Source organism: Bombus affinis, chromosome 4 (assembly GCF_024516045.1).
Source record: "Bombus affinis isolate iyBomAffi1 chromosome 4, iyBomAffi1.2, whole genome shotgun sequence".
In the NCBI taxonomy this organism is placed as follows: Eukaryota; Metazoa; Arthropoda; class Insecta; order Hymenoptera; family Apidae; genus Bombus; species Bombus affinis.
The window spans coordinates 14632367-14652146 of record NC_066347.1 but is presented as its reverse complement, the minus strand read 5'-3'; the positions used below and the strand labels follow the sequence as shown (position 1 = coordinate 14652146).

Below are 19780 nucleotides of genomic sequence, written 5' to 3'. Positions count from 1 at the left end.
TATCCATACGATTTATTTAATAAAATGTTTAGAATGTAAACTTCATACGATAATGGGCTCGGAATTTCTTTTCATTTCCTTTGTTTTGCAAGGAAAATGTCCAAACATAATTTACTTACACCGTCAGTCAATAAACATAACATTACGATTAGGATTGGGACACCTATTGGATATATTTATTGGAGAATCCTGAAAAATTGTATTTGTATTTACTTAATATTTCACGTTTCAAGTAGTAGTAGAGCACTGCCACTACTTTTAGTATTTAGTATGCATAACAATAGGAGTTTTGTAGAAATATCTGTAGTCTATTACTAATAGCTCTACTTGAATACGAACAAATTGTATGGTTTAATCGGTGTCTGTGTTGCTTCTAAAAGAATGCGTTAAAAATATTCACATAATACTGATGCCTAAAATATCGTTTGTAGAAGGACGATCTCTGACAAGACCATCAATTTATTTCCAAAGTAAAATGTATTTAAATCACTGTTTTGTCCGATGAAAGGGCATACTAATTTAAGAGACAAACCCTCAGTTTTAATATCGAGAGTATTATTATTTCCCATAATATTAAATTTAAGAAGCTTGTTACATCATAGTGCACACCTATTATTAACATTAAATATAAAAAATATACATTTTCTAAATGAGATCTTTAATTTACTACGATATTAGTATTACAAAAAAGTAATGCAGCATAAAACCATACGACAGCTGTAACAACGGAAGATCAGATAAGGAACATAATAAAGTACCTTAAAGAAACAAATATATTCTCCAAAATATAAGCCATACAGATACAATATCATCGGTCACGACTTTGCGTCGATGCACGTAAAACACGGAAGAAAAAGAAGAAGAAGAAGAAGATGTAGTATCTTTTAAATAGATTTTATTTATTTTCCATCTCAATTCATTCATATTCAATATTCTATCTACATTCGATACAACAACCCATTAAATGTTTGTTTAATCCTTTTATTGCGATTGCAAAGATTATGTTAATTGTACGAATATTCATATATTCTAAAATATAAGTATATGTAAACAAAAAAACTAAAAACTCCGAATTTTTTATACATATGTACACATAAATCTGATTTGAATATATTTTGTACTATAGACATCCAAATATTATTATCGTACGATCAAATTAATTAGCATTTATACGATTAATTAGCATTTATGATACGCGATGGTCTATGAGATCCGAGAATCTCGTCAACATAAATTGGAACGATATTAAGATGAGGATTACCAATAGCATCGCGAAATACATTAGAATCCATCGATGTATACGATGCGTTAGCAGCATACGCACGTTCTGTATTTCTAATAAGACAATTCAGGATTTAGGAGAATCCCGATTATTTGTTATTTTAGCACCGTATGTCAAGTCATAAATTTAGACTCGAGAAATCATAAAATCTTAAAACCTAATTCGCTGTAAAACTCACCGAGGAATCGATATGTTAATACTATTCAAATTGGAGTTTTATTTTGTTTTCAATTTTGTGAGTTATGTCTTTCGTTCTGTCGACGACGGAGTACGGAAAGGAAAATTCATACAGGTGGGAATTAATTTTGTAAATACAGTATCTCAGAAAAATATTGTTGTTCGTTTATCGTAATGATATCGATCATTCTAGTAATTAATGAAATTAGGAGTACTTTATTCGATAATATTTCACTTACAAGTTGTTTTCGCTATTAATTAGAGATAACATCTCAAAGATAGCCAATTGTCAAAAAGAAGAGTACATCTCAACAACGTTGTTCAGAAATTGTGTTAAATGTTTTTGTATCGATAACAAATTTATTCGTTTAATTCATTTAAACTTAACATATACATGGTATTATTTCTAAAAGATGATAAAATTGCAAAAGGGAAATTCGTATCCGCGAGAGGTACGTATTGTACATTAAATTTTTCGTATTACAAAGTCGCAAGAGTCATTTCGTAACGAAATATTATTATCGCCTTCTAACGATAATAAACTTTATTTTCATCCTCCACGTGAATTGGTACAATTATGAAACAACGAATTGGATATATAACGTTTTAATGATACAGTTAATTACGTAGCTAACACTTGGACATCTTTTATATCAATTGTGTTAATCTCGCTATTTCGATTATAGACAATGTATCGTAATGTTCATACCTATCGTCAACGCAATTATATTCCGTAATTGTCTCACTTTTCTCTTGTCGAATTTTAATTTACCAGTATTTCATAACAGTAATGCTTTTGTGCTGTACAAAGTACTTCAGGAACAAAGGAATAACATATCGCTTTTCGCTTACTAAGTTTTGCACTATACATGGACAAGCAGTCTTACGCTGTATTCGTGTTCATTATGTCCTTTCTTACTATTTAACATATCTAACTGACCGTATTAGAGGTACTTTTAACGATAAGTTAAACGTTGTTTTCCAACAATTTGTCTGTTATCTAAATTACAAAATATAATTCTGAAGAATAAGCATATATGAAATTTACGGTAAATTAATTATTACTTTTCAATAACTTATCTGTTCGTACAGAATATCTTACTTACCTGTGTAACATAATTGTTCGTATATTATTTATCTTTTTATACATTACACGAACATTGTTTAAGATTAGTCGGAATTTTTTCAGTATGTTTACAAGGTCGGTTAAAGAGCACTCGTAATCATATTAAAGTTACATTGGATAATACCTTAGTTTGAACTGATAAAACATCGAAGAGCATGTTGATCTCCATGTAAACGTGCAATCTGATACGTTTAGAAAAGAAACAGAGATCATGGCAATCAAATCTGTCTAATACTATATAAACATTTGCTATCACGATTAAACCGCACGAACTTAACGAGATTTTCAAGATAATAATTCTAATAAGTGTTACATATCTATGTATGCACATATGCACCAAAACTATTATGCACGTGGATAGAATATCTAGTTCTACGTAGACTAGATATACAGAGTATATACCTAATTTCTTACATAAATAAACGTACATGTACGAACGACATGCAGTTTGCTACAAATATTTGCAAGCAACAATTGGATTATGCGTACTGATTGTATAAGTACATTTTGTATAACTGTGTAGCGGTCCTTATATGCGAACCACCAGAGACATCCACACAAAAGCAATGGCCTCAAAAGTCCCCGTTTAACTATCTCGCCCATACAAATACCTTCTCTGACCTGACCTTTACTGTCCAGCGTTTAGTGTGCTCAGATGTTACCGATAAACGAACTAGTCGTAGAAAACGCAGTTTCGTTTCATTTTTCTTATCTTTGTGATTCCTCCTTTTTCTTTCTGCGTTACGAAGCTATATGTTGTTTAATTTCATCATTATTTAATCTCATAAATGGACTGCGGATAATTTTTCAAATTCATATTTTCGTAAATTGTATAATTAGAAAAAAAGGAAAAATAGAATGGAACTTCAATTGAAGTGATACTTGTATTATGCTTGTATTATTAATTGCCAACGCTCTCCTGAACAAAACAAAAATTACATAGTTGATAATTGGAGATGGAACGTCAGTGTCATTACCGAGATCAATTCAGCATGATAACAGAGGAACAAAGGCTTAATAGATGTTATGAACCTGCACAACACATCAATCCTTTACACCAACGACAAAATTTTATTCACGTTTATTCCAACGGGCTGTTCATAGCTTATTTACCTTAGCTGTGAGCCTGTTTAATCGAACTATACGAATGGAGAATTAATTGGACTAGACACGTCGTCTGCAGTACCCAAAAGACGTCACAGTAATAATTACTCGTTAGTAACGAGTCATGACTCAACGCGAATGACAGATAATCGAATTTTAATTTTGCCCCGTTAATAATGACTCATATTTTGGGAAAACAAATAGCTGGAAAAAAAAATTGAAAGTTATAATTGAGAAATACATTGAATACGATCTTGTTGGTTTTCTGATTTTTATGTTACTTAGTGATTTAAAAAAGGTGTACTTTAATATAACTTTTGAAGTTATATTAAAGCTGGAAAGAGAATCACCCTATTCGATGGTATTTTAGAAATATCGTATTTATGACAGTGTATGTAAAAAACTATAGACCAATTTATGTCATGTGTGTCGAGGTCGATAATTTTACCATAATCGCGTAACCATAATCGTGTTTCAGTTAAGTCTTAATTTAGCTTGTTAAATTTTAGTTCATCTATCGAAGATTGTTGGCCATATTTTTCGACTAAAAAGGTAGGCATTGAACGATTTGAAAACTTCCGGCCTCTTAAAGAAAATTGTCTTTCTAATTTTGAAATTGACGGAGATCGATCAATATTTTTTAACGTCTATACTTAAGTCTAAAAGTTTTGAACATGGAAAACTCAGAGAGCTGATATATTTAAGAAATTTTTTAAATCCCACGAGTTTCTCAGTTTCATAAACTTCAGGATTTACGACAGAAGGTCTACGAAACAGGAATGAGAGAAAATAACCTATCTTCGACCCCGCTGCTTAAATCTTCGATCGTCAGGCGCCGAGATTGCGGGACAATGCTCGGTCTGCTCCGTGGTAAAGCCAAGCATTCGCGTATCACCCGAAGCGGTAAGATACGCCACAGACCACCACAATGACCTAGCAATGTCTTGGACAACCCGAGATCGTGGAACCGCAAGCTCACTATCTACAGAGATGCGGAAACCACTTTATATAACTCAGAAGTCGTCAGACGCATCAGCAACCATCCCTATCCATGGAAGTTTGAAATCTATGACTTAGAAGCTTGGTAGTCTTGGAATCTACATTAAACTAAGATCACACAAGAACCTATGGTAAAGAAAGTAACAGGTTACCTTGAAGCTATAAAACCTGCTTTAGACAACAACATCTATGAGGCTGTAGAACCTTCAACTTTATCGTGTCGTGAAACTCGCCATAATTAATCCAAGGAGTCTGCGATCTCAGAATTTATTACTTAGAGTTAAAGGACATAGGACATGGTTACATACGTTCTTCAGGATGAGAAATCCGCCTAAAATAAATCTAGGAACGTAGTATTTCGAGTTTTACTATAGCAGAATTCCGATTTTCCGATTATTATTATGCTTCAAGCTGATCGTATATTATAACATCATTGATAGCTTGATATTATTCGTCCTGATTTCAGATTAATAATTGATGGATGCATTAGTCGATATTATTTAGCAAAGTGATTGCTATTTAACTTTAGAATATTGACGATTATGATTATTTAGACGATTGTGATTATTATTACAGGGGATTAATAGTAATCCTTTCAGCACATTACCGATGTATCTTCTATGGATACACAGTCCCACACGGTTATGGCGCCAACATTCGACCGTCGATGAATAATCAAATTTGCATTTTTATTACAAGCGCAATGTTTCAGCTATTTGAAATGGTTTGCTTTATAAATTAAACTTCCAGTGATGTGTCGTGTTGATCAAAAAGTTAACGTATTCTTTTAGTATATTATTTAAACAAACAGAAATTGTGATGTTTCCAGTCATTTTTCTATTAAAATATGGATTTTATTGTCCGTAATTACATCCTAAGCGATGTAAGAGGAAAATTAATAATGGGAAATGTTTGCGAAAGAAAGATTTTAACGGTGACTTTTTATCGATCAAAAACTTATTTCAACTCGCTGTTGTGATTAACTCTTAAGAAATGTAAGAAAAAATTATTGAAACGAAATATTTATAAAGGAAAGTTCACAACGATTATCTCTCCTATTAATTACAAATTTATTTCAATTCATTACATGGTGTTGTATTCGTATTAATACAACCTGCTAGTTGTTCTACTTTAAGCAGCTTTATATTAAAATTGCCCAGACTTAGTTTCCATGTGATTGTAGCAGGAATATGACGTTATTGAGGTCGGTTGAAAGTTAAATAGAACAGGCGTAATTAGTTAATCTCATTCGCCGTGTCCATGAAGCATGGTTTGTCTATGGCTATGCGAACACCAAGTAATAAAGCCTAACATATTACTTGTATGTTATCTTTTATTGCGTAACAGTGATTCACACTAAAATACGACTAACAGCTGTTTTATTAACCCCTATAATGCTCTTTGACTTGAAAGTCACGCATACATTGTCCATGTGCTTTGCAAATAAGACAGGGCTTTACTTTTTACGATTGTTATTTTATTATATTTTGCGTTTTATCTCTTCCAAAATAATTTCTTCCTATTTCTTTTTCTCGTGTTTCTTTAATACCTACCAACACTCGTTGATATCGTAAACACCTAATCTATAAAAAAAAAATTGTCGTATATTAATTGTCTTATTTGTTCGATTCAATATCTTTTATAATTCTTCTAATACAGTAAAAAATATTTCAAACTCAAAGCATGAATCAAACATAAACTTCAAACCGGAGATGATCAAACTGAAATTTATGTGTTTCAACTTTCCCATCGTTATATGTATTGTTACTATTACTTGTGTATGTATATACGTATTAAGTTTTTCATTAAAATTTTTATCGGTCTCGTTTCATTAGTCGCTGGAAATCGGACCGCGATTGAAAATTGTTATAATGAAACTACCTCGTCGAAACATTAAATTCGCTAATATCGGTCGCTAAATTTTTGTGGTGCAGTTAATATTCTTGAATTCTATTCAGTGTGGAACAATGCATAATGTTATTTAATGTTATTGAGTTATAAATTCAATTCTAATTCCGTTAACAAAATTGTGCTGTCAGTTTCTATTCGTACTGGCAATAAATAAAATGAAATTTCCATAAAATTGCATTAAAGGAAAATATTATACAGGAGCATGAAATTAATATGTAGATGGATTTGACAATCTCTACGTATAAAATCAATTGTGTTTATTATTATTATGTTCCCTCTGTAATCGACGTTTGTAATCAATGTCAATATTACTACGTATTTACGTATACCTATTTTTAAAAGATTTCTATTACTTTTAATCGAATAAAAATAATTTCAATCTTCCAGTTGCTTTCAGTATTTAATATCTCTTTTTAGAAACCATAGGGATAATATAATCTTTATTATCCGATAACAATATTGTAACACACTTGGCAATTCTATTATGTAATAATAAGAGGAAATAATTTCCATCTTCTGATATTATTGACCTCTGATATTATTAATATTAAATTTCTTTTTATATTTACCTGTATCGGTTCAATTGCTTGTCTGATATGACGATTGAATAAGGGTATTGAGATATAATACACATTTATATCTCTATTTATTTTTACATATCTCCTGTTTGTTATACTTCAACCGTAGTGTAATACCAAATATGAAGCACAAGGTATGACGATACGATAAATAAAATACGCGAGCTAAAACGTAAAAAGTATGTCGTTCGAAACGCTGCGCTGTTGGAAATAATAATTAATTTTCAACTACGCAGGCAATTTTGTATTTACCTGGCAAGCAAGCAAAATTCGATAAAGCTTCCTTTATCGAACGATGAAAATCCCATGTGCAAAATATCAGCGCACGCATCGCGAGCCTTAAAAACTTTTCGGTTTTACGAGACATTCAGCACTCTCGAGGGACATAAACGCAACTGACGACGATCCATTAAATCGGTGAACAAACAGATGGGGATACAGTTTCACAGTCTTTCGCCTGAAACTAAAATTGAACGGTGGAAGTAAAAGGGGTTGTAATAGCTATTTTTGAAAAAATTAAACAAGAATTTTTTTCCTCGAAAAGATGGTTTATATGAAGATCAATATCAGTAAATATGAAGGGAAGTGTTATCACAGTGATTTATACGGTCTTTAGCATTTCGCATATGATGTAGGACGAATGTTAGTTAAACGATCAGTTTCCTAAATTAAATTATGAGTGCTATGTGCCTGTGAACAACCTCCCTTGTGCTAGAACATGTTCGTAGATAAATTATCCATTTCGACTATCCCATCAGGTAAGAAAATCTGTACTGACACTTACAGCCTTTGTAAGGAAATTAAATAATGGATTTACATTCTTGCTTAAAATATATAATACCTTCTATTGTTTTTTACAATTTTTTATTGTCAACAGGTCTTTGAAATATTGAAATAAAAATATCGTAAAGCTATATAAAGTAATATAGTACAGGTAATAAATAAGTTTTGTAATCGTTTGTCAATAAATAACATTTTGGTAAACGAAAACATCGTTTTCTATAAAATTTTAGCTTCGTCACTTGTAGCCTTATTTATTTCCACTCTTCAATCGGATTTCGTCTTCGACGATCACCGACACCTTATAATACAATGAATAATTTTATCTGTGTCGGGCAAATCTGTTCGCAAGATGTTTGCTAAATTCTCTTCAAAAGATATAAAGTATAATGCATCACGTTCTAGTTGCACTTTAGTATCCTTTTAGATACAGATTTTTTACACTGCATTTCCAACTAATGAAACGAACCAAGATTAAAAAGATTAAAAGTTTTGCTCCGTTTGTGAAATAAATTGTTACTTAATCTTAAATAATATTATTTGAATAATATTGTATCTGGAAACTAAACTGTCTTGACCTTAAGCTTGTAGAAAGTAGTCCGTGAAATCATGTTCACAGGACTATCAGCTATTTAAAAATAAAACATGAGAATTTTCACACATTTTCGTTTTATAAAATTTATTAATCAAATATGTAATTATATTCGAGCAAAAATTGTTTGTCTCGATATAAACGACTTAACTAATAACACTTTTCTCAATTCTACGTAATATATGTAGATATGTATACACGTTAGCAACAAACGCATTTTCATTTATATTGTCCGCTGAAATAGTAATATCGGTTTAATTAACGTAACACGCCGAAAGCGCAAATTGTTTAGCATAATACAAGGACTAAAATGTTTTCGACGCACACGTTATCGACTGGTTCTACGTGACGCGTCGAGCTTTAAACCAGATTCACTACGTGCCAATGCGCTTTTTTAAACCGCACCTTTTGACAAGATCCCTCTGAAGCTGCACCTTTGAAAATTCAATTTCCTCGACAGTAAAAAAAAAAATTGGAAAGAAGTGCTCGTTTTTGTTTAACGTTCATAAAATGCAAAAACGTATCTTTTACGCGTGCTATGCCGTTGACAATATAATTATTATTTAAGACTTTGTACATTCATATATTACAACAGAAATTAAAAGTTTCCAAAATTTACTGTAATATATCTGTCGAAAATTTTGAATTCTATGCAAAATTTCATCGATCGATAAAGAAAGTAAACACTGGTCAAAAATTGCAATTTCATGAGGTAGAGGGTTGGCCAATAGATACAGCCGATTACTTCATGCTTTTATGCGCAAAAAACGACTGCAGAGAAGCGCAAGTTTAGTTTTAAAGTAGAAGTGAAGTGGCCGTCTCAAGAGTCAACATTCAGCAGACAGAATGTCTGGAAACCATCTTACCCGTCTAGAAATCCTTACATTAAACTCCAACTAGTATAAGTTCACGTTCACATTTTGCCTCTTCTTTCTCTTAATTATTTACAGCGGAGTGATAGATGTGATATAAACAAGTAACGCTAAAATAATTTTTTTTTATGAAGATATAACGGGCGAGGTTACATAAATTAGGTTCTATAATAACACTGAAAGTAAATGAGCGAAATTATGTTTATTTAAATTTTAGGCTTCATTACATAGTCGAATATTTTAATAAAGAATTTATGCGCCTTATATAGATTCGAAAAATTTGTATACGTTTCTTCCCTTTCTTCACAACCTTAAATCACTGTCCAAAAAGTTGCAAATCATTTCAATTTCTGAATAATTTGTATTTTAAAAAAATTCGAATGAAGAAAATCATTTCATTTGTGACAAATTCCGATAAGCACTAAACAAATTTCGTCTGTTTGGACGCAATTACACGATTTCAATCACCGATACCAACACAGTCAGTATTGAGAACGTGCATTGATTCGCGATAACTGTAACCGAGGATGCATAATAAGTACTATAGAACCACATAATCGTATTTTCATTACACGTGCCGTAACGGACAGAAATTTGCATGGATCCACGATTCATTAGAGCGCAACTTGATCGGGTCACTATCGTCAGCCATGAATCACGAAATTCAAGCGAGCCATACTGGCGACTCAATCTTGTCGATTTCCAGTTGGTACAATTTATTGGATGCTTAAGTCGAGAGCAACCTACTGTGTCTTTCCAGTCATATGTTTAGATTTAAAAGCAATTTGTCTTGATCGCTATCGTGGAAACAATTAAATGTATTTATTACGGTTATTTAAGCGCCAATGAAAATTTACGAAACCTTAGAAGAAACAGGACATCGATAGAAATGCGACGTTTAAATTGCCCAAAGGTGAATCTTTAAAAGAACTAGATGTTTAAATACTTATATTATTGGCAGCATATGGCATCTTTCTAAACTACTGCTTGCTTTTTCCATACTATAATTGTACGTAACTCGATACATATTTTTTATTCTAAGTACTGAGATAAGGCTGAAACATTTACAAAGTGAAAATAACATATAGAAATTCACGTGGAAAATCTTCGAAAATGTTTCTTATCATCGAATAAATATTTTTCAGATTCTATAGGATCAAAGGATACCAGGTTACGGGCTATCGATGTCCGCTGGTTTAAATTCGGAATTGATTTTAGAAGAGACTGAAAGAATAACTTTCAAACGAAATATTAAATTCAGAATATTCTAAAAATCGCAGAATCCTTCAGCTTATTTTTAACCAGTTTATTAATAGTTTAATAAAGGAAGATGAATTGAATTACATCGTATACACATATAGCATATAAAATGTTCGCTTTAATTCTATAAATCTTAGCTTCGTAGAATACGCGTCAGCTGTTTTCAAAATCTCATTAAGAACAAGTTACTTCGACTTGTCTATTTAGGCATTCAGTTTCGATGAAGCTGAATCAATAAACGGATACTGGTTTGTATAGAAAATTTCATTGAAATGTCGAACAGGATTTCGATTCAACTCAATTTGTAGATTTACATGAGATGTAAATTGAAATGGACGAGTTACTCGTCGACCATCGCACAAAAATTAAATCGACGAAGATTATACTGAACTTTGAGTAGGCATCAAAGTTCATGCACTCGCCGAATCAGCGTTAGTATGAATCATGTGTATCAGTATAATTTATTCATATCAAAAAGAATTAACAATCCTTCTGTCAGTTTCTTGCGAAGTATTAACATAAAGCGTTTGAAATAGAAAGAAAAAGAAACTTAATTATCCAAAAATTCCATTTTCCAAACATTCCTGCTTCTACTATTAATATTCTGCTTAAAATTTTCACCTAAAATCCATGGCATGTTCATTTTAAATAATTTTAGACCAGAACCATAGTCTTTTTTAACTTTCTGAGCATTCCTCTTTGCTCTTCTCCGTTTAAAACAAAGTAAAGCAACCTAAGACGCTGCGATATATCAGAGCATTTCTCGTTACTTTCTTTTAAAAGTTTTGGCATCTTCCAAAATTTATTAGAAAATTTTTATTAAAGAAACAGGAACGGGTTAATTGAAAGTAAAATGAATTCGCGAGAATGGCTCTGATTAATTAGAAACGAGGTAAACGTTATTACGAAGATGATTACGAGTTGCTCGCTCCGAAATAGTAATATAATACTTAGGTTGATTAGGTATCCGGCGCGATAAAAGTAACCACACGGGAACCTGGAAAAGTAAAACTGTTAATTAGGTACAGGTAATACAGCACTAGGAATGACGCTAGAATTTCATTTCATTGATAGCACAAAGTAACAGCGCAAAGAGATTCTATTTTGCGATACAGTAACTCTTTTGCAGCACTAAAAATAATCCGGTTATAATGATGTGATCAATTTCTTGTAGCGCAATAAATTTCCTGTTATCCATTGCACGGTTGCACAAAAGGAAAAGTTATATTATTTGTGAAACGGACGCCGATTTATCATCATTGTATAACAGAAAATTAACATGTTATAACATGTTAGATGCTTAACACTTAAAATAATTTCTATATCAAAGATAACAAGTGAAATGTCACTAGCAATTGTAATAATTCAAAAATATTGTAAGATACGATGATGAAAAGAATAGCAGAATGTTTTCTAGATTTAAAATATCTAATATAATATAAAGCGTAATAAAAAAGGAATAATACGATAAAAGATTGCTTTAAAATGTTATATTGATTTAAAACATTATGTCATTCTTAAAATGTCCTATCTAGTATTTTTTCATGTTTAAATACGTTGAAATATTTAAAGTTATAAATGTTCTACATTTAATGAAGAAAAAAGTGCACAAAGAAAATGATGAAACCTCAAGTTTCCCTAATTTCTATCATATTTCTACCTAATTTTCCCATAACTACTATCAAATGCAATGTGATAGCATTGTAAGCCGAGCACAATTGATCGGACTGCTGCAGGCCTAATTTGTTATCCACAGACATCCAGCACGAATCGATAGCTCTTCCACCGAATTCCGCTATGCGGACCTGTTGTTTTCACGTCTGTTTGATCAATCAATTAGAGTGATTATCCTGACGCTTTGTCGCTTTCGAAGGGACTCTGAATTATCCTTACTTCTACTTAATCATCATTCGTTCCTCGCGGAAATATTCTCATTAATTATAATCTCCACCGACTTGCTAGAACATTTTCCTCTTGATACACGTACCGACAATAAAATGTCGTAAATATTCACTTTCATTCATTTCCAATTCTTTTCTTGGTGGCTTGATATTTTACTTGCTATTTTACTTTATCCCTTTTTTGTACGTACGATAACTGCCTTAAGATAGGAAGATTGTATTATCAAATATGGGAAATATCGGAATATCATGAGCAAGAAATTTTCTAATTATTCTAGTAATTAGCGCATAATATATGAACTCTTATGGAAGAGAAAAAAAGTAAATAAATCGATACAACATCTTGAAGCAATCCTTCATTGTTCAATGATAAAATAAAAAATAGTATCTACGAAAAAGGATATTGCGATAATAATAAAAAGAAATTTCAATTTTAAAAGTATTAATTTTCCTTGTCTTTAAATCATCGAGGCTACTATATATATATGTTATTCCTGAATTATATAAGATTAATAGCATCTCCTTCTTGTTACCATTTGAGATAATACTACATACGCAATCAATAGGCAACAAAACGAAGACTAAACCGAAATAAATATACCGTTATAAATTGATGACAAATCGATGAAAATTTACATTAATAGATATATGTTACATTAATATTGCATTAGTAGTAATTTATATTTGTTCATTGAATTGCAGTTGCATCTCCACCGGATCGAAGAGTCACGAGAGACGATATTGCAGTGTCCTCACCCGGTGCATCTCCAAACGTTAATGCAACTACAAGCTGCACTAGTACAACGTCGTCTCGATTGCACAACCCTTCCTCGCCTGGTCGGAATGGCCAGCTATCGAGTAAGTGACTCTATAACACGATTGTTGTATGGTATATTACGACCTTTATAGGATTACTCTATAAGGTTAGTAACATTATGGTGATTAAATAACGAACATTTTCAATAAATTTCAATAAATCTTGCGATGTACATAGGAAGTTCCAATGCTTTAAATTGAATCAGAATTTCTACACATTTGATAAATTTTATCACATATGTTAGAGTCGTAAATTTTATTCGATCAGGTGTATCGATAATATATAGATTTTTCGTTTGAAATACAGCTTACAATTAGTCTCATTGGATTATGATAATTGAATTACGTAATTAATTTCGATATGACTATTTCTATACACGTAGGAAATTGCGATAAAATATATTTAAAAGTCGTCGTTCGACCAAGTTTCAACGAAATTTTTATAATCACATTATCGGAGCTCGTGTTAGATCCAGAAAGGAAAGTCATCTTCCTTCAGCGATGATCAAGCGTTTCGAATGTAGAAATTTTTCCTTTTTGGGGTGTACGCAGTATCGTGTAATTATTTAATATATTCGTGTCTTTTATGTTGCAGAACAAGGCACATTAACGATAGTACGTCGAAGTTCTGGTAAGAGTAAGAGTATCGGCGGAAGTTTCGAAAGTTCTCCGCCGCCGCACAGTCCTGACACTCTTTCGTCAAGCCAGTCCGTGGACCTTGATGAGATCCTTGATAATGTCGATCTAACGACGGACTCGCTTCCTGCCGTTGACACCCCCGATGCTTGCGACAAGGCTGCTCTCAGGTATGGCTTCCGCGATACTATTTTCCTCTATGCCGGTGTTCTTCCATTCTTTTCGAAGCGTATCTCATATATTTCTGTCCCATCAATTTGCATAATTGCGTACGTTCATACTGAATACTTAAAAAACATACAAAAATCGCGCCCTGGAAATTGATGGATTTAATTTAGAAGAATCGAGTTGGAAACTAAAAAGAAATAAAAGTAGTTCCTTTTTAAGATGATTTCAGCATTTTTTCGTTATTTTATTATTTCGTTATTTCAAGAACGCAATTACTAGAATACACGAAGTACGTTTCGATGTAAAATAGAAATGAATTCAATTTCTCTTTTCCATTTGAATACAGTATTCTTCTGAAATATCATGGTGCGCGGTTAATATAACTACGCATTGTTTCGATGATACAAAAGTACGAATTTCAAAGCTTGTTCCCACTCGTGCAAAATATTAAATAACGCAACATTTTTCAAGCTTTTTCAAACTTTTGTCCAGAAAATGATTATATGTTTTGAAAACATTTGAAAACATTTTATTATTTGAAAACATAGCTACAAATTTACACGCACAATCACAACATTGATTTTTATATTGCGCACAATTGAATTCAAAATATAATGAATTATGACGTGTTACTTGTGTTTCTATTATTATTTTCGTCCTTTTTATTGATTAAGTTACTCGATACGTTACAGTATGCATTAAGTACTATCTCTTACCGTAACAAAATATTATATTTTGAGTAGAATTAGACCATCAGGAGCGAAAGAAGATTGATATATTCGTTTGAAATCTTATCTTCTATAACACGGTAAATTTATTAATAGTAATAATGATCTTCAAATATTTATAACACGCAAAATATTAATTCCTGTTACAGATTGAGATGCTTACTGAGGCAGCTTCAACATGGCGAAATATCTGCAGAATTGCTTCAACGAAATTTACACTACGCGGCACGCGTACTCGAAGCTGTCTTCCTCGATGAAACCAAGTAAGTTTCGTTCAAAATGTTAATTGATAATCTCCTCTGTAAATTTCACCTTTAATAATATCGTGTTAGTTGTTTCCGTTATAGCTACATGCAGACCACAACTTCTTCGCGAAGATTTATATTTATATCTTGTGTGTATCATCAAAAAATTTGAAATTTGATATTAAATTGCGCACATCTACCCCTAAGTATATTCGTCTAATCAAATGATTAATAATTTGACTTCTAGGCAACACGATTAATCGATCATTGACGAATTTGTAATTTATTCGTTATTATTGTTATAATAATTATTATTGTTAATGTCTAACAATTAATGATATCTTTATCAGGATTTTGTATGATATATGATATTTTGTATGACTCACGACCCTTGAAAACACGACATTATATGAAAAGTAAATTATATCTTTGAATACGTAAGTGTAGTGTATTATATTTGTATATTGTATATATTATTTAAAACGATAAGAATAACTATGTATTCGTAATTTTGATAAAAATATAGAATTGTATTATGACTACAGATTCGAGCAGTAAGGATAACAGAAATGCCTCTTTAGCTCAGTGGTAGAGCACTGGTCTCGTAAACCAGGGGTCGTGAGTTCAATCCTCACAGGAGGCAATTGAATTTTTTCTTTTTTTTCTTTCTCTATATCGCAAAAATTTCTCAACATTCGTCGACAAAATATTCATCATTTTTCACAACTGTTTTAACAATTCTTTTTATAAATGTTGTATCATTATTTGAGCTATTTGCGATCGTATTTCTCGCGCAGTTCTATATATCTTTAACATTCGAAATCGTCCTTTTTACGCTTATATTTACTTCGCATTATCATTACATTGATTTATTACATTACAATGATTTATAGATCGAAGTTGTTTCTTTATATTAGTCAAATAAAAAGTCAATATGTTTCATACTCCTGACGTTCTTTTTCATTCTCTTCTTTTCTCATTTTTCTCGTTTCGTTTAAATGTCGAAATTGATAAAATAACAGCGTTATCCACGCCGACAAAGCAGTCAGTCCAACTTGAGGCTCACATTACCGTGAAAGCCATTCCTGCCGAGAAACATCCGCATATTTTTTAAACGATCTATACAATTTTTCAACACATCCAACAAGGCGAGAAAACCATAATACGACGTGCAAACTATTTTTTAATGCGACGTATTTTCTACTAAGATTATCCATAAATTCTTACCATAAACTCGATACTAGCTGGCGACTACGATATAAAAATACTCAATTTAAAATACAGCCATGATAATCTCCGATCTATGTCAATTTCAACTGACGTTGCTCGTTTAATTTGAATATTTGCGTATATCACGATTAACATATTCCAGCAGCAACGACCGACGAGAGGCTCGAAGAATCCTTGAGTCTGCACCAGTCTACAGTTCGAAACTACATAATCCACTTAACCGTGATCTTTCCAGAGTCTATATCGGCGCGACGAGATTCTTGTTAACCCCTCGACCGTGTAATAATTATTTCTTAGAAACAGGTATCCCAAGGGGAATAGCGACATCGATTCGAACCAAGCTAATCGACTTATATCCTCTCCGTATGGCGGCGCTATAATGCTAATGATTATAAATAAAGAAAAAGTGTAATATTCTACTGTTCTGTTCCCTACTTGACACATGCACTAACAAGCAGTACCGCAGGGTGAATTCAGGAGGGGTTGAGTGCTCTCGGTCATCGCGTAGGGGTGCGAGCCTGTCATCTGCATCCCTGGGGAGCGGCTTGGACTCGGATGGACAACAGGGCCACGCGGTGGTAACCCAGAAACGGAAGCTTCGCACCCCCGTATGGGCAAGGTTGCGAAATATTCACATTTCCGACCTCACACGACTTGTTCACCGCCCCTACCCCCCGCCCCCTTCTTCGACCCTTCGAAAATCAAACATCCTTCAAGAACCTATCAACCCAGACATCCGCCATGTTTCTATCGTTCTCTCCCCTTCACGTGTTGACATCTTTTCTCGATCTCATGGATCTCGTTATTAAGGGTCACGATCATGCGTCGTTTGCTCTGATCATTAGCGTCTAAGGGGAATCGAACCTTGTCCCGTGAACCATACCGAATTCCAGACCGATTCGATCGACCGGTTTCTGATAGTGAAAAATGACGGCGAAGAGGGGGGGTGAAAGCGAAAAGCTGACACGGAATGTTTTTCTTCGGTCGAAGGATCTTGAGAAATGATTTTCTTATGAGTGTGAAGTTGACTTTGTTTTTTTTTCAAGTTTCTCTTTTCTATTGTTTAGTGGTATTATAACTATTTTTTTTTAAATTATTTTCCATCATATCTTTATAACTAATTTTTATAATTATTGTTTCTTATGTATTTCTCATAACTATCTGATTTTTTGTAATTGATTTTTTCACTATATTTTTATATTGTAGTATTCGAGTTCTCGTAACAATGATTCTTCGTTTATTTATTCGAACTTCAAGGTAATATATAGAATTATATTTATTTCTCGGAAAGAAGCTTATTCGATGAAAGCTGATTTCAATGATGAGGTTCGCGTTTAAGATATTTTTAATTTACCGCCCGCTAATTAAATCTAAAGTGTGAGATTTTCTAATGCGATTTCGCTCCCCCAGCGTTGCACCGCAGATCTATATACATACATACATACATACTACGTTTTCTTCTAGTCAACATATATGTAGTTTTGGCTTTGTACTAAATAGATAGTGTAGACATTTTGCACAGGAATTAATGTGTGTCGATCGTTAGTCAAGTCTATAGTATCTTCGGAACTATCGTATCGTTCCTTACCAATTTGCACACATCTGCAATGCACGAATGTTAATATGTGATAAGTTTAGGTTTAGATAGGTCTAGCGACTATATAGCGAAACTATATCATGCTGCGAAGTTAAAACTGATGACATATTAGTTTTAGATTTTTTGAATAAACACACATGCAAGAAATTACGCTACCTCCTACAGTCAAATTTCGATATCGAAAAGAGATCAGTCAAAAAGTAACGATAGACGCGATAATTTTTTTTAATTTATTTCATTCTATATCAAAATTAACACTCGTTCGTACATCGTTTGAAATAGGATCTCATCGATTTGCAATCGTGTTCAGACATTTTTTTATTAACCAAACATTCGCGAGAACCAGGAAACCTACAAAATAGCTTCTCGAAAATTCAGAACGGAGACACAAAAAGAACAGCTGTTCGCTAATTACGTGGTACACATAATTGGATTGCGAATGATCAAAGTCGGTCTATCACGAGCGTCAAACACATCAAAACACAGCATGACGACTCTCTCTACCTGCCTGGCCTGTCTCCCCCTCTTCTCTAGCCTGTTTTTAGATCTTTCTAGGTGTAACCTGCTCACTTCTTGGATATCTGCCTGTTTACCAGCTGTATGCATCGCTATCTCAAAAAAAAAAAAAAAAAAAAGAAAAAAATATACGTACAATCGAGTTCTTCCCTCTGTCTCTATGTATGTGTTTCCTGCGCCCATCTATATGAGAACGTGCATGCGTGTATCTATATATACATATATAGGGTGGTGTGCGTTGAGAAATCACTTGTCATTTGAAACGAGCTATTTTAATGGAATGATCGAACGTCCCCTGTACAATCTGGATGACGAAATCGTCATCGAGACGCGACATTGTGTAAGCGCTTCTCAACCGTAAGAGATAAAAAGAGGAAAAAAAAGAAAAATGAGAGAAAAGAACGAGATGTCGCTGATAGAATGGAACTGTACAAACTTTTGTCATTTTTTCTCTCTCTCTCTCTCTCTCTCTCTCTCTTTTGTCTTCTATTTCCATTACTCTCCTATCTTTCTTTCTTATTTTCTCTCTTCCTTTACTTTATTTCCATGTAACGATATACACGCACGCAGGCGGACGTTCCGTGCTTTAGATACGGCCTGATGAATGTGATCTATCGTTTAATGTGACACACGTTTTTTTCTTCATGTTTCGAATTATAGAGACGCCGAGCGTGTGGAGTCAACCGCTACTCGCCGTCAGGGTATACGACGTAGGTTCGTTCAAATGTTTGAATACAAGAAATCGCTAAGATTTCATTCACGTTCACGATGTGCATCGCTGTCAGACACGTCTTTTCGTTTCGTCACGTTTCTTTTACGTTTCTCGTAGCGCGGAGACACGGTGATCTTCAAAACTCGCGGTAAGGACGCCTTTGAAAGGGTGACACGACGCCATTCTCTGGATAAATTGAATAGTTCGTTCGAGGACTCGGTTAAAGCGCCGTTCCATTTATTTTCTAATATCTTCCTCGATACCTAGGTTTTTCAAGTTCGCGATTCTTTGAAATTTGAAAGAAAATTTCCGTTAATGTTTTTATTCTTACTACAAAATATTTTATATTCCCGATTAGTAGAATATTTAAGGATTAATGTCGGATTTGTTTTAAAAATGACTGTAGTATAAATATATTTATACTGTATCGACATCACAGAAATTTCCTAAAAGAACTATCAAAATGATTTCACGATAATAATAACAGCGATTAGTCTAGCATTCGCCAAAAAATTACATTCGAAGTACGTATAAAAATTAGATATTACAA

The 19780-nt window shown here is 32.9% G+C and overlaps 1 protein-coding gene and 1 non-coding gene across 10 annotated transcripts in view; both read left to right on the top strand.

The window, feature by feature from the left end:
• The window catches only part of LOC126915553 (dual specificity calcium/calmodulin-dependent 3',5'-cyclic nucleotide phosphodiesterase 1-like), a 212929-nt gene that overhangs the window by 177113 nt on the left and 16036 nt on the right, over positions 1-19780 (top strand). For 6 of the 9 annotated variants that reach the window (XM_050720316.1, XM_050720317.1, XM_050720315.1 and 3 more), the window contains 5 exons: positions 13285-13440; positions 13994-14204; positions 15080-15193; positions 16872-17024; positions 19179-19232. In XM_050720316.1, the coding sequence (XP_050576273.1) occupies positions 13285-13440; positions 13994-14204; positions 15080-15193; positions 16872-17024; positions 19179-19232 (688 nt within the window). The remainder of the gene's footprint in view (positions 1-13284; positions 13441-13993; positions 14205-15079; positions 15194-16871; positions 17025-19178; positions 19233-19780) is intronic. The other 3 variants (XM_050720313.1, XM_050720311.1, XM_050720319.1) reach the window with 3 other exon arrangements.
• Positions 15747-15818, top strand: Trnat-cgu (transfer RNA threonine (anticodon CGU)). The gene has a single exon. It is a non-coding gene; the product is annotated as a tRNA-Thr (tRNA).